The sequence below is a fragment of the Sturnus vulgaris genome, chromosome 5 (genome assembly GCF_052056855.1).
Source record: "Sturnus vulgaris isolate bStuVul1 chromosome 5, bStuVul1.hap1, whole genome shotgun sequence".
Taxonomy (NCBI): Eukaryota; Metazoa; Chordata; class Aves; order Passeriformes; family Sturnidae; genus Sturnus; species Sturnus vulgaris.
Genome location: NC_142247.1, coordinates 26872451 through 26888867, shown reverse-complemented (window position 1 = coordinate 26888867; position 16417 = coordinate 26872451). Strand labels below are relative to the sequence as shown.

Here is a 16417-nt window from a genome sequence, read left to right as displayed (position 1 = left end):
GCAAATGCAGGACACCTAAACCCAGCTCGGAGCAGTGACACCACCAGATGGAGACAAAATCTGATGGTCCTCCTCATCTTCTGCCCCATCAGCAAAGTGATAAAGTGAAAACCCATGTTTTTCCTTATTCCTGGCCCCATGGAAATGTTTGCAGCCTGCTTCTAAACACTGTCCTTTGCCCCTTCATCCTAACATCCAAATGTATGTTATCAACTCATCAGACAGAAAAAGCCTTGTGGAAGGCCGTGACCACTTCAAGAGTAGATTCTCTTGAGTCCAACAAACTAACTCCCATTACTAATCTTTCTCCTTGCCCTCTGACTGTCCAAATGATTCAGTTACATTGAAAACAAAAGGGGAATGAAAGCAAGGAAACTCTCATGCATTTGATCACTTGGATTTGAGAACTGCCATTTCTGCAAGCAAACCAATACCAGACCATCTGAACATCCTGGAACTCACTTGGCCTTCTCAGTGAGCAGAGGCAAATTTTCACTGATGAGACCATGACTGAGGAGGAGAAGGGATTCTGCATTCATGTCTGAGTTGAAGATCAGCCCTGCCATGATGTGACGCAGTGCCTCATGCACCTTCCGGACTATCTTCAAGCTTGTAGTGCTCTCCAGAGTCTGCAAAGGTAAAACCATCAGAATTTAAGAGGACAGCCTGATGGCAATTATCTGTTATCTGTATTCAGAAGTCATGGGAAAAACTAAAGCAATTTCTTCTCTTTCATCATGTTGTCATAGTCCCCAGCTCCTTATGTGAACAGCATCCCATTGCCTCAGCTCTGCACCAACATCCCTCCCTTCCTCTCCAGCCTCTTGTCAGCCTCTTGAGCAAACCAAGGTTCCATTCCTCCTAGCAGAGCTTGCACTCTGCTAAAAAAGCTGCATTTTAAAGTCAATTACTGCACATAGAGAGACCACAGATACATTTTGTTGACATTCCCTTCATGCACAAGAGATTAAACCATAGAGCAGCCCTATAGGACTTCTAAGCTTCAGAGGAAACAAGAGTGGGCTAAGAGTGCATGGAGAACTCCAAGTGGGATATTTTCACTGTAGCAGCAGTTAAAAGCTTCCCAGAATGCTACTCTCTGCCCTGGACATCAACAGTAAAGCTTCACCTTAGGAGTTGGTCTCATACTGCTTTCCCAAAGAAAAATAGGAAGCCAAAGCAAGATTCCATAGCTGATTTCACAGTAGCCACCCAGAAGCTCTAGAATCACCTTACAGAATTGAGAGTGCTCAAAGTAAGTAAGAGAGACTCTGGTTGACTTTTCTTACCTCTTTCAGTGGCAGAATAAGTTTTGTCACCTGGCCCCTTCCTATGAACTTTCCAAGAATTTCATAGGAATCGTAACTTTTGTTTTTGCGTGCTTCCATGATCTTGGAGACAATTCCCTTCACTTCTTTCTCTTCAGCTATGTTCCCAAACAACTCCTGGTTGAAAATCTTTGGAAAACAGGTAAGAGAAGTGAATGAGAGAAGCAGGTTCCTCCAGTAGCAACAGAACAATACTATCTTTCCCCACTCAGGAAAAACAATTCTCCAGGTTTCCTACCAATCATGGTCTATCTTTCCTTTGTCAACACAGAAAATCTTAGTTTAAGCACAGCAGATGAGAACACTGTTCTCACACCCCGCTGTAGTGTTGTGTCACAAGGAATGGGACTACAGTCAGATCAATACATCCCAATATACTCTGAGTTCCAATATACAGCTGAGTTCCTGAGCTCTGTGGACTGCACTGAGCAGATGCCTGCTGATTTGCTCAGCTATTTAGAGTACAGGAAAACCCAGTTAGGTGTCTTAATCTTGAATCCACCCCCTCTCAGAATGCAGGGCTCAGGATACAGCCCCAGAGATACCTGACTTCTCTCTTGATTCCCCTCTACAAGGGGCTCTACTGATGCCTCCTTCCTTGGCAGTACACACACAGTAGTCTGGTTTGCCACCAAGTCACAGACAACCTACACAAAACCTTCCCCTCCCAGAAAATGTCCCAAGCACTTTATGATGCTTTTTCCTTCAGTCTTGAATAGCTTTTACCTCAATCAGGATATCTAAGCAGGGGTCCAAATCACCAGCACTGAGCCTGGTAGTAAGGCCCTTCAGTAACAGGTTCACAGTGAAAGTCAGCACATGGAGCTAGAGAAAAAGAGAACAGATCATGCTTCCAAACTTCTGCGCTGACCTCTTTAATCATACTAGATGGGGACACTCCCATATCAGAGACTCACAAGTCACACACTGCACTTGAGCTCCCATTATAGGAAGAAAACACTGTGAGGATGAGAATCCACGTAGTGGCAACAGGAAAAGGATCCCTGTCCCACCACCTACTGGCAAGAGCGCTGGAATCTCCTCTCTCCCCAGTGCTCTTACTGATGTATTTAGGCTGCTCTAATTGGTGCTTTCACTAGAAGCTCACGCAACTGCTCTGGGGTAATTCACATGAAAAATGATTCTTAACCCAAGCCATGGAAAGAAGAAAGATGAATTAAAAGTCAGAGCCTTGGCTCTGGAACTAGGAAGCAAGCCTTCAATTAGCATCACCACACACTGTCTGTGCAGTCTCCGTGGCTACTCCCCTCAGATACTGCTTAGCCGTCAAGACCTTACTGAAAGATTTCCTCTAATCTTACTGGAACAAGAAATTCGTCCTTCCTCTTCATACCTCAACTCTTCACTAGGAAAACGGCTTAGACTCTCAGTTCTTTGAGGGTATAGACCCTTATTTGACACTTGGCATGGCATAACAAAGACTGATGTAGGCATTAGCAACAGTATTTACTTGCATTATGCCAAGCTATTCTACCAGTGCAAAACAATTTCAGTAGCAACTTCCCTTTGGATTCTCCTCCCAACACATTTAAAAAAAGCCTACAGAAAGCAGAAGAGGAAGAATTTCAGAATTACCTGGTAACCATGGATGAGTGCAGATCGCATCTCCTTTAAGATATACAGAAGGTAGTGCACTCCCAACACTTCCATGATTTTAATGAGGGTGTTACGGGCAACATCCCGTATTTCCTGAAATCTGTTTCTCAGAAATGTGCAGACTTTCAGAAGAATGCTGGAAACAAGGACAGACAGCTTAGTTCACCTCCAAGCAGAGCAGAACTAATTACACTGCCAAGGAGGCTGCTTTTCAGGCCTGTTTCACTACCACAGCTGTACTCACAGCCAGCCTCACAGAGAGGTTTTATATGCAGACACACACACACAGTCCTTCAGGATGTTTTACTGATTCTCCTCTCTTTCTGTACATTATTCTTTTCCCAGCACAACCAGCCCTGCCAAAGCACCTTGATTCACAGCTCTGCTCTTAGGTAAGGATTTACAGAAGTCAAATGCTGAGGTGCAGAGGTGCATGTCACTAGGAATAGGAATTTCCAGAAGTATTTGAGATCTGTTAGGATGTCCCTCTTTGACTTTAGCCATGTACATAACCACAGCTTGAGAAAGGTACCTGGGCTCATTCCATGCACAATGAACAGACCCACTGGGATTCAAGGAGCCCCACTGGGACTTACCTCGGTAGGTTAGCTTCCATCACTTCCTGGGGAAGACACTGCATCATTCTGACCATTGCAAAAGCTAATGGAACACGAACGACTTCATCATCATTCACAACATTAGATTTCACAAGTTTGTGCTCCTCGTCTCTTTTAACCTTTTTAAGATAGCAAGACACAATGCACTTTTAATATACAGAAACAAATCCTGCTTTTTCTCAGCAAACCCTAGAAGAGGCAGGCTGCTATCCTCTGATAACTGCAGGAAAAACCCAGACAGCTAAAGGACAGCTGAGATCAATCTGTGTGTTTTCAATACAGAAACTAGCCTGGTGCTAGCAAGTGGCTGAGAACTCTTCAAGAAGTTGGACAAAGTGAATCATTTCACTTGTGTAGTTTGAGACAGTTCTCAGCAGGGAACTCTGGACACTATATACACACTGACCAGAGGATCTGTCAGTAATTTCCATGACTCAGCAAAGAGCATGAAGCCTTTTTTGTGCTTTCAGATGGTCTATCTCCAGTTGCATCTATTTTTTTTAATGTGTTGCATTTTCACTGTTTCTGAAGTAATACCCCAATCCTTAAAGTAGCAGCCTACAAAAGGCCTACAAAGGACTTTTCAAATGTCAACTCCTCACCTTTGCAACAATACACCTGTGCAATTTAGGCAAGATGTTGACTGTAACCGTTTCTTGAATGTGTTTGATCAAACACTGAAGCTCCTCTTTATTTCGAGGTAAGAATGAAACAGGTTTGGGCACTTGTTCAGCATTTTCAGATGGCTCAGCTGCTTGCTCAGGTTCTTCTGGCTTCTCAGAGAGATTCTTCCCATTTTTTTCTTCAACTTCCTCCTCCTCCCCTTCACTCTGCTCCAGCTCCATGGCTTCTTCAGCCTCCACCACTGGCTCAAGGTCCATGGCAGCAGATTCTATCAAGTAATTGCCAAAAGTACAGGTAAACACAAAAGAACACAAAATTTGATCTCTTAATTGAGACTCTTGCAACAACTTGCTTCTAGATAATGCTCCTACCTATCACCAGTCACAGCAAATCACCAATAAGCATCAGGCTTCTTCTACTGGGTAAAGAAGCTTTGGCTTGCTGATTTCTGATAACCACTCCTCAGGGCCAGGTTTAAAGCCAAGACTATGTTACTCTGTGTCTGAACCCTATAGTCAGCTTAGCAAAGGTCAATGTGTCTGATCTGTAGAGAACTGCCATTCACTTAAAATTAAGAATTTCACAAGGCAAGAGGTACTGACAAGCACAGCTGTGAGATCTCCTTCACTCAAAGGTACTAACACAGGTAACCACAATAGTGAAGAAGCTGAAGATATGACTTGGTCCCGTGAAATGGTGAGGGAAGCAAGGTGAGGACATCTTTGCTACAGATAACCATGAGAGCAGCCAACATCAAAGCCAAAAAACTCAGGTGTGTCAGCATGTGGCAGCTGAGTGCAGACCTTGAGACCCACAGAGATTCTGGGCTGTTTTGACTTACAGACGCCTGGGATGGAGTGGTAACGTGGAGATGATTCCCTACATTTCTCCTGACTTTGTCAACACACAGGAGGAAAATCTGCACTGCTCTTGAGGAGACAAGTCAACACTAGCTTCCAGCTAGCCCATTTTAAAAAGACAGGAGTAGCTGATGTCAAGAGTAAAACACAATACTTTGATTAGCTGCTTTTGAGCAGTTTGAGGTAGCATTTTTACAAGCAGACACAAAAAGCTAACCTGGGTTGTCAATGGTCAAAAGCTGCTTTTCAAGGGTTGCATAGTCAAAGTGAAAGGCTTCCAGCACTGTCTCTAACAAGCTGCAGAAGGAAAACATGAAGAAAGATCAGCTCTCTGCACAAGAAGAAGAGGATGCATATACAAACACAACAGAAAAATCTTACAAGCACTTTTTGGAAAACATCAGACTTAATGACATTGCAATGTAAGGAGGTTTATCCTGAAAAACCCCAGAAAATAGAAACTGTTTACTTCTCAGCTACACGCATTCTGTGACCTAGCTCATTGTGAAACCTCACAGAGAGTGGTACTGGAGCAATTGGGGTGTCCCAGGAGCAGGGACAGCCTGACAGAACTGCTGCCATGCATTCAATGACACATAGCATAAAAAAGTAACAATCTGTTCAAACTTCATAGTTGCAGGCAGCAAGCCATGCCCACCTTCACTTGCTTAAATCCACCTCAAAGTCAGCAAAATCTCATCTCATCTCAGGGAAGAGGCTAAAATAAAATAAATGTGATGCTCCTAAAAACACTGAATTGTGCCTAAGCAGTCGTTGGAGAAACCCAGAGCAGCATTGCCCACGGTACCCACCTGACTCCCAGCTTCGTACCAATCTGTCCTGTTTGCAAGACATGGATGAAATGCTTTAAGTGGTACAAATATGCTGACCATGAAAGATGTCGGCAGACAGCTCCAACAACTTCAACTGAGGCTGTTACCATATTTTCATGCTGCTCAAAAGAGAGAAATTCAGTTGCTGTTAGCACTCACAATGGTCGTGTGTCTAAAACATCCTTTACTCAAAGAAGTAATGTCTGTCTAGTGGGGATGCTTGGGATTCAGTATTTTTCAATCTCCTCCTGAGCACCACGTTAGGGAAAAAAAAAAAAAATCACAGTCCATCAAGCAGATCTCCGGACCCACTTCCTCCAAAGTTTTCTGCACACATTTAACTTTTCTCACATACTTAAACCAATGGATTCACTTGTGTTAAGAACTTAGAACAAGAATCAGTCAAGGCATCCAACCACAAACACATGGCACATTGCTGGGCTATGCTTTTCAACTATAAACCCATTTAAGATGTGAAATAAAATCTGTCTATTTCTTCACCAAAGTTTTAACCAAAACATATTACTGCCCTCTGTTCAAAGAGCTACTCAGACACTCTACTGAGGAGCACAGCCTGCACTGCAGCAGGGGCTGGGTCCTGTGCCTGAGCTCTAATTGTTTCAGCTTGAGAGGACTATTTCTTACAGTAAGCAAATTAGACATTTACTTGGCATGACAGAAGCAGGTCTGCTGTTCTCCTGGTGGTGTGCAAGGAACTACAGAAGTGTGAAACCTTGCTTTTCAAAGTCACAGGTGGAAAGTCTATCTACACTGATATTACAAGTAATTTCACTGAAAGTGAAAGGGACTAACAAAATGTCACCCTTCAAATTTTAATTACAAAGCTGCTATTGATTTCAGATGTTTCCAGCCAATTTCTGCAGTTTCCCTCTAAGACCAGAGAAAACTGTATTTATTCCCACCTCTGTTACTAGGCACAGACTATATTCCCACAGTCTACTGTCAAGGAGTAACTAATCTCACAATTAAACAGAAAGACAGAAGTTTGGAGGCAGAGGGGAAAAAATAAGAAGCTGATTACAAAAAAGAAAGACAAATAAAACGGCAAGTAAAAAACTAAAACAGAACAAAAAACCCTAACCCAAATAGCCAGGAGATCAACCTTTGAGAAGAAGATCAAATTTAGCACATATAGCATTGGGCCCAGACTGCACTTGCACTTTCCAAACCCTCTTTCTGCCACCAAAACCAGCACAGCATTTTTGTCTGCAATGGAGATACTCACTTCACAAACATATTAGCTGTCCAAAGCAGTTAGGTTTTTAAGGAAAATGGTTTATAAGAAAGATGCAAATATTCAAGTGGATGCATTCAACTAAAAGAGCCTACCTTAAGCATTTTTTCACTGAAAATGGCAGTTGTAGCATAAGGCATGATGTAGTTCTGGAGGGATTTAGAAGACAGCACAAGCTTTTCTTCAGTGAGCTGCTTTGCCAGTTTCCTCAGAGCTCGTGCCCTCCTGTGGATCTGAGTCAGACATGGGAGACAGTGAACGAGGTGGTGCTTGAGTCGTGGTAGCACGAGAGAGCACCTATATCCAGCAGTTCTGAAAATGTCCCAGTTTTAGGTAATGGCATAAACGTACTACAGTAATTTCCAAGTCATGCCTTTTTCCTTAAATCCCTGGGCTTTCACTAGCGTTCTGCCTTAATAGATATTCCAAGTCAATAGCACTGTGGATTTATAATCATAAGACTGCTATCTTCAGGTGTTAGACAAGGGAGGCAACTGCAAACAGCAGTTGCTGCATGAAATGCAAAGACCAGAGAAAATTACAAGTTAAAAACTTACAACTTTGCATATAACTACAGATACAGCAAAGACTCTCTCAGATTACATATCTGAAAGCAAAAGAAATGTATTTCCATACTGCAAGAAAAATGAGGAGACCAGGCTTTGCGTAACATTTATATTGCAAAGGTTTGTGAATGTGAAGGGGCTGCAGAGCCTCCAAACCAAGAGCAGCAGGGAACAGGCCACAAAAAACAGAGACCCATTCCATGCCTGTGTCAGAGGAACCTTCAGGATACTGCTGACTGTGGACTATCATAAACCCAAGATATTTCTAGCTAGAAACATGACTTTGATTCCCAATCACCTCTGATTATATCAACATCTCTGTTTTTATATATAATAACAGTATCTAATGACACAAGTTCAATTTCTCTGCAGACGAGACACAGATGCTTTGCAAAACATATCCTTACAGTAAGATGCTTTTACTTAGCAGCGTGGGAGAGGCACTAAGAAATGCCTGCTGTCTTTTACCTGCATGTGTTTCATGTTCTCAAAGAAGTCCATGTCAGGATCATGGCGGTTTGTCAGCTGGACCAAATCCTGGAATTCAGGATTTGTTGGGAATGTCTGAATGAGGCAGGAAAGCAGTGATGTGTAGTCCTGCTGGATGCTCTACAAATAGCAAGCAATGAATGTTAAGTATCCCTTGGCAAGGCTGCTACACACTCCTGAAAACAGCAGTGCTGTCATTTACAAGTGTTTCAATCAAACGTCCTGATTCTTACTAACAACAAATGCACCAATTATGGACTGCATATAAATTAAAGCCTCCCCTCCAGAGAATGAGTTACACCTAAGAAAAGCTGAACAACAGCAGAGAAACAGTTATTTTCTATAATTTTTTAGAATTTTATAAGGTTTAAAATGAAGGGCAAGTTTATAGTCGGTACATGCACTTCTTATCCCACCAGGGGATTTTGAAAACTCATCCAAAAAATGTCTCATTACCCTGAAGATAGCTGGGAGTGTGTGATCAGATACCACTGCCTTACCTCAGTCTTACTCTTCAGACCTCTTCTCACAGACTCGAGGACAGTGTGCTGGATTAACTCCTTGTACTCATCTTCTGTGTGGCTGATTTCTGCCAGTCGGTGGATGAAACTGGTCAAGCAAAGGCTTGCATTGTCACTAAGAGCCATGTCCCCAAGCTGAGTGGATGAAGAAATGGCACCACATGAGTCTGGCTATGACACCCTTTTTCTTCCCAAAAGGCTGGACAGAACAGTAGCACTGGACACAACATAATGAGTCCTGCAGAGACTCAGAAACTCTTGAGAGCTTTCCTACAGAAGTTCTAGTCCCAAATTAATGCCCACCCTACCCATCAGGAAAAAACCTTTTGGATTTACCAGCAGGCTAACACAACCAAAATATGCTGCAACAAATAGAAAATCAGCCTTTCAAGCCTGTAGTATGCCTTTTATCCAGGAGAAATGACCAAACAGTTCCAGGGCTCACTGACAGAAAGTTGTGTTACACTGCATTTTCCTTTTGGGACACACAGATGAAAAGGTGAACAGACAAAATTTCAAAAAGGTGTTTGTAAGAATACCTAAAGATACTTTCTGAATGTTATGGGGTGGCAAAAAACAGCCAATGGAAGTAAGTTGAAAGTTAGACTCATCATGGACACATGGTGCATATAGGAAGAGAAGGAATATTCAGCCAACCTGGATGGTATAGAAACAGTTGTGCATAACAGGGATGAGGAAGTCAGTGTCCACTGTTTGCATTTCCTTGATGTGGGCTGTGATGGACTGAAACGCTGACAGACGCACATCGAAGTCGATATCATCCAGATGCCGCTGATCAAAGGCATTCAGCTAAGACAGAGCAACAAGGCGTTAATGAAAAATGACAGAAACCTGATCATACCATATTAGGGGAAAAAGGGAGCAAAGAAGCTGCATACCTTAACAACATCAGTAATATACTTCAACTTAGTGTCCAAGTCAGATAAAGTCTAAAAAGAAACATTAAAAACCCAGTTAACTCTTATAGTTGTTAAGAATTTGGGTAGCTTAAGATTTTACCACTCGAGACAAAAAAATAAATAAAGCAACAACATTAGTCTTTCTCCTGTTAGAACCTCCATAAGAGCCTTTCTTATGTAAGTTAGAGGACATGTCTTTTAAGTTCCTAAGTTCTTCAATATCTACACTGAACGTTTCCTGTGTTTTACTCCTAAGAAGTTATGTAAGTCACTTCAAAGTAATACAGAACAGCCTATTATAAACTGTGAGAGAAGAATACAAATAACCATTCTTATTTCATCAACATGCAGGATTTGTTGCAGTTAAAGTGCATTACTTGGCTTCTCTTACACTAAAGATCCTGGCTCGGCTCACATCAACCAGGCTGTAAGCCAAAACTTTAACAAATCTTTGTGCAGCTCATTAATTTCTATCACATATAATTCTGTTATTTTCACTTCTCACAAGAAGTAAATTAAAAAGGTTTTTAAAGTCATGTATAAAGATAAATACTGCTATTACTTTGTTGTTGATCTCTTAGAACAAATTTTTAAAAAAGCATAGAAAGATGTAGAAATCCAATACCTGAAATACCAAGCACAACTTATTTCGAGACAGCTTGTTCTGGATGACAGAAAAGAGCTTTGCCAGTGGTTTGAGGAAGCTTGTAGGGTTTGAGCAATGCTTCAGCAAGTTCTGAACTGTCTCCAGAATGTCAATTTGTGTACCCTGAAAGAGACATAACTTTCAGTAAGTATTGAAACCTCACGAGATTATTTCATTTCCTTGGGACGTATTTCAAGACACGAAGTGAACACGGCTGTACTTTATTCAAATCAGAGATACGAACGAGAACAAAGAATTAGAAGGACACAATGCAATCATCAAATCTTTCAGAAGTACTTGCAACCTTTCAATTAGAAACAATACAGTGTTAAGAGATGATTGTCAGCATGATAAAGACTTCTTTTATGTGTCTTTCCCCATGACTCAAAGATCAGGAGAACTAACAGTGCTTTAATAAGTAGTCTTTCTTGAATATGTGAGATGAACATTAATAGCACCATCTACTTCACAGAATGGGTCAGGTTGGAAAGGACCACAGGAGGTCAATTTGGTCCAAGCTCCCTGCCCAAGAAGAGTGATCCCAGAGTACACGGGACAGGATTGCATCCACATGGTTCTTGAGTATCTCAATGCAGGAGACTCCACAGACTCTCTGGGAAATGTGTTCCAGTGCCCAGTCACTGCACAGTAAAGAAGATCTTGTATGATCTCCCTCAACAGAAATGACATGGGGTCCCCTAATTGACAGATTTAAAACCCCAGAATAGTACTGTATACGGTTTGCCTTTCACCCTGCAGCAGACTAATGCAGCACTGCCCAGTACACCAGACATGTATTCACATTGCTGTGGCTTTGGCTTTGGGGTGCATAATGAAGAACAACTATTATTTCAAACACTGTCAGCCATTTGTTGGATTGACTACAGTGACGAAGAAAGTAAAGACTGTATTATAATTCTGCAGACCTTCCCCATGAAAAGGGGGAAGAGAATCAGTCAGGGCACTGGCACCTCTGGGTGAGGAGTGCACATCAACACACAGCAACACCACGTTCTGAGCAGATTATAAACACATGAAGACTTGACTAATAATGCTAATAAAGCTAAAAAAATGGCATAAGGCTAATAATGAGAAATGGCATGCAATCAGTAAGACTTGTAACTATATTTTACGCAAACAAATCTATTTTATTAAAAGAGAAGTGGGGAGGAAATAATTTTTGCCTACCTGCTCCATGTTACTCTGATAAAGGAAAGGGAGGAGAAGGCTCACAAGCACTGAATTCTGGCTCTTTTCTTGAATAAATTTGCTGATCCTGCAAAATTGGACAAGGTAATTTAATCCTTTATATAATTTCAATCACCAGTAAAGAGCAAAGAAGTCTGCTAGCACTAGTGTGATTTCACAAGGCTTTGTCAGACTATCCAGACTAACAGAGAATACTTACCAAATTCACAGTCCCAGCCTAAGTATTCAGTTTCACATGACTGCAGGCATTTCTACATATTTTTCTACCCTCAAGAGACATTAGGTTTGAGTAACAGTAACAAAACCAGATAGAATCAACTTCTGAAAACTTACCACCTCAGTAACCAGCAACTTGCAAGGTCAATGACAGATCCAGGTATTTACAGTTGTTGTAAATTTAAAAAGTTCGAAACACAGCGTTTTTTTAATTTGGAAACTATTACAATAAGCCTCTTTCCAGCTTTTTGACTGTTTCAGGCTCTAAGAATCACTTACTTGGAAAGTATGCTCAGCTCTTTGCTGACTTGAGCTCTGTACTTCTTCTTTCTGACCTTCTCCACATTTAACATTGTTTTGCTGAAGTAGTGAAGTATGGCAGGAACATGAGGTAGGACCAACTGGCAACCTAGGCTGAGGGGCTCTGTAAGAGATACAACAGTTAGCAACACCCAAGAAACTCTTCTGCAAGAAACAGAAGGGAGATCCAACCCTATACAAAGGAGGCTTCATTAGTGGAAGAATAAGTAAATGGGAGCTATGAATGTGCAGGGCAGCTGGTGGCTGGGAAGAAGTACCAGCACTTCCTGAGCCCAAGTCTAGCATGTCTGAGATGGGATCAAAGAAAGCATACACCACTCTCCTCACAGATTTCAGTAATGGCCCTCGTAAGTGTAGGCTTATCAGAAGGTACCAAGGACATTCCTCAACAGTAGTAACATCCCCTAAAACGACTGGAACATTTGTAGATGTGGTTTTCTTTATTCCACCACTGACCTCTTGTGTAAAATCAAAGCTGACTTAAAGGGCACACACTCCTTTCCACTAGCTTTGAGTACTGCAGGTGAAAGATGTCTCCACAGCATCAAACGCAGTACACTACTGTTCTGTCTACTAACTCTCAAAGACAGACCAGGTCTTTCCTGTCAGGGAGCACAGACTAAACATCAGAGTGATACAGGATCATGTGCTTATAGGAAGCCTTTATAAAGCACACACACATATACTTTATATAAAACGTGTTGTTAGGCACAGAGCCAAGTCAGTTCTTGAACTTAGAAAAGTCAAAGCTTCACAGACAAAACAGGTCAACATTTCCCTCTTCATAAGGAATCTATCTGTGCTCAGGACCCTGTCACTCAAATTTGGATCTCATCAGTCATCAAGCTATCAGGACTTTACAGTTCTTGAGCACCACAAGACAAATTTGTACATTGATGTTTCCATCCCTAGCAGGAGATCCTCTTGCCCAGTATTCTTAGCCAGCATAGACAACCTCACTATAATCTAACACCTCCATCTAAAGCACCCAAGAGGTCTTTCAGAATTCTCAGGCAGGGATACCTTCTGTCACGTCTCCAGTGGCCACGACAACACAGTCAGTCACGCTCAAACTGGAAACCTGCTCTGTGGGTTCAAAATCTGGGCTGTTGAGAAGGCTATCAGCGATGTCCATCACAAGGCTGGATGTGGCCTCAGACAGATTCTTGGCTGACAGCACAGCAAACACATTTGTCAGTATATCACTCTCTGGATGATCTGGCCGCTGCTTGGCCAGCAAAGGGAAGTACCTGAGAGAAAGATTACAAAAAGATTCACTGAAAATTAGGTTCAGAATTTTCAGCTTATAATTCTTTTGTGTGAGAAGTCGCACAAAAAATAATGACTGTCTTCCACTTCAACCAAGAATAAAGTGCACAAAAACCATAATAGTGTCATGAAAAATACAATGAATGGAGGTTGAGAGGTTATCAAGTCCCTTTTCTAATCCTTTCTCCACAGCCTTAGTCTCTTCTTAGTCTGCTCCTAACCTAGTGATCCAACACCATCTTTAACAGGAGTTTGCGTACAAGGTCTTCATGCCAACCAGTGAGGTGTCTCAAAAGAAACACCAGGTATTTTAGCAAAGGAAAAACACTGAGTCTGTGGAAGAGGTAAAAATCACACAAGACAGTTGACTTGGAACTTAGTGTCTGAATCAAAAAAAGCTCTTTTACAACTTTCAGTAACAGACTCTCAGTTACAGATTCTATGCTGAACTTGCCCATACTCTTTCATAAAATAGAAAGAAACAGAGACTCACAAAAACACGAATGAAATTATATATTGCAAAACTGACTTCCACCTTGCAAGACTAAGAAGTCATTGGTAAAGATAGATATATCCTAAGAAGTCAGACCTCCTCCTCACCTGTGAGTTGGGTTTGGGCTGCATATGTGCTTAGTTATAAATACATAGAGAAAGTAGCCTATTAAAAAGTGAGTTCTTGCATAAACTGGAAAGCTTCCCAGATGCTTTGACTGCTATAAAAAGAATAAGAGTATAATGGAAAAAGAAAATATGGTTTAGGACACAATTATTCACAGCCTGTTAGTGTGCTCTTTTTTCCTTGTGTTTTATGTATTCAGAAGTACTTAGGCTTCTTTGCCAGAAGAACACTTACCTGGGGTTCTTACTCCAGGTGTGAATAAGTTTGAGCAGAAAAGTTGGAGAATACTGACTCTCTGAAGCCAGTCTGCAGACCTAAAGGAGAGAAAAATCAGATACCAACACAACACAAGTAAGTAAAGCCACTTAAAAACCTCATCTCTAACAAAGACCTCACACTTTATAATTTATCTTTTTTATAAAGTAATTTCATCCTTTTATAAAATAATTCCCCAACTTCCTCAATATTTGTCAAATGACTTGGATCATCTCACTCCTGTTTATACAGTATTCCAGCTATCATTTTTGCCCTCCCCTTGAAACTAGATCCTCATGACACCTCACATTTGCCGCAGAGACTTAGCAAACTCTCCCAGACATACCTATGAAATCTCAAGCACAGCATCCAAAACTCACTCCTCCCACACCTCCTATGCCCTGACTGCAGCACCTGGTCTGTATCTCCATGGCCTCACTGGAGAGGCTGGAACATCGTACTGCATCCCACGAATGGGATCTTCTAACAGGATTCTTTCTGTGTCCAAAACAACTCCACCTCAGAGGTGCCCAGCCTGAGCCACACAGAATAGCTGCTGCTCCTTCATGACTGGACACAGGCTATGGTGACCTAGTGCATCCTCCTCTCTGCCATTCCACGACCCAACAGACTCCACCCAAGTCACGCAGGTGGGTTTCCACTGTGACCACGGCTGGACTGTTGGCAGGGCACCACTAGTGACCACACAGGCAGAGCAGGCTCCAGTGCATTCAGGGGCAGCAGGCAGAATGGTGCATGTGGGGTTTGGACTAGCTTGGTTTGCTCAAGACTTGAGCATAAGAGAAAAGAAGGCAGGTCTGACCATCATAGCCAGGATCTTAGAAATCTCCTGTCCCAAAGGCTGGTAATATTATTGCCCTGCATAAAACAGAGATTTCCTGAATGATATACAATGGAGAGTAAACCATTAATCCAATCCTGCAGGAATGCTGTTGTGCAGGCTAACAAGCCTCTGCAACAAAATCCTGGGCTATGAACAACAGGAAATTCCAATTGCAGGTTCAACGGGCTTAAAACTATTTGCTCTCTCCACGAGTTTTTACATATCTGTTCTGTAGTTTTTAAAAAAGAAAGCACACAAGCCAAAACGATTCTTTTGCCAAAATCGAATTATCATGAAGTTCACCAGAAAAGACTCCAGAGGGAGCTTCTGGATCATACTACTATCCAAGCTTCAAAACCATCTGTGTTCCTGACATATGTAAGGACAAGAGGCATTCTAACTATTTAGTAACAACAGTACATGTTGTTCAGAGTTACTCAGAATTTGCAAACACCTAAAAGCTTTAAGTGCTTTGCTGACTTAAAGCCTGAACTGCTCTGGAACTGCAATAAATGTTCAAAGCTTTTCCCACGTAGCACCTGACTGTAAGAAGACTCCATGGACAAACCAGGAACATGCACTTCCCTGCTGCTCAACCCAGTGCAATACAGAGCTATATGCACTGCCTGGTGCTATTTTATCTACTCTTTGTCCACATAACCATAGTACACATCATATATTGATACTGGTAGAGCAGAGAAACAGTGTAGGAGTAAACAAACACAATGTCTAGAGAAGCAGCTCTGCAGTTTCACAGACTACACCAGCACTCTTTAACAGGCTTTTCTGCTGCAAGGAAGTCGGACATTTGGATACCTCAGAAGTCTCTGTGGAAGAACACTCTTGGAGTCAGCCCCTCTTACTCAGTTAACCTTTTCATGGACACAACTGCTTTTAGAGCAGAGACAACCCAGCAGCTGGCAGAGGCACTCCCTGACAACCCCAGAGCCACTGCACTGACAGAGCACAATTTAATTTTAAATTCTATGTTCTCTCTCCGTCTCACAGCAGTGCATTTTCCAAGCTCAGAGGTGATCTGAATGTCTCTGATAAAAGCCACAGGTCTGTGCTTTGTCACTGTGCTCACATGGAACTCTTGGCAGGTGGCATAAGACCACATAGCCCACTGACAGCCTCTGCTGAGTCCTTCCTTTCCTGCAGCAGCATTTGTTTCTACAGTCCCCTACCCAACAACTGTCACTACTTTGCTACTGAAAAGTAGCAAAGTGCACCTAGAAATGACTCGTATTATGTATCTTCCCTGAAGCATCTAGGGAAGGAGTCTGCTTCTGTGGTTAAAGAACAAATAACTGGCATCCATTTTATTCAGAGGAATTAATTTGTACTTCAATCTGTGACTTGATTATTCCAGGACTAATCAGACATGAGCCAAGAAACTGGCCTCGCA

At 42.0% G+C, this 16417-nt stretch overlaps 1 protein-coding gene across 1 annotated transcript in view; it reads right to left on the bottom strand.

The window, feature by feature from the left end:
- UTP20 (UTP20 small subunit processome component) overlaps nt 1-16417 on the bottom strand; it is a 63331-nt gene that overhangs the window by 13505 nt on the left and 33409 nt on the right. The window contains exons 29-46 of the mRNA XM_014889832.2: nt 14145-14224; nt 13046-13272; nt 11981-12125; nt 11465-11552; nt 10256-10399; nt 9610-9660; nt 9368-9520; nt 8690-8845; nt 8169-8309; nt 7230-7367; nt 5859-5998; nt 5264-5343; nt 4165-4454; nt 3542-3681; nt 2925-3081; nt 2055-2153; nt 1290-1457; nt 463-629 (exon numbers count right to left, since the gene is read on the bottom strand). Of these exons, the coding sequence (XP_014745318.2) occupies nt 463-629; nt 1290-1457; nt 2055-2153; nt 2925-3081; nt 3542-3681; nt 4165-4454; nt 5264-5343; nt 5859-5998; nt 7230-7367; nt 8169-8309; nt 8690-8845; nt 9368-9520; nt 9610-9660; nt 10256-10399; nt 11465-11552; nt 11981-12125; nt 13046-13272; nt 14145-14224 (2564 nt within the window). The remainder of the gene's footprint in view (nt 1-462; nt 630-1289; nt 1458-2054; nt 2154-2924; nt 3082-3541; nt 3682-4164; nt 4455-5263; nt 5344-5858; nt 5999-7229; nt 7368-8168; nt 8310-8689; nt 8846-9367; nt 9521-9609; nt 9661-10255; nt 10400-11464; nt 11553-11980; nt 12126-13045; nt 13273-14144; nt 14225-16417) is intronic.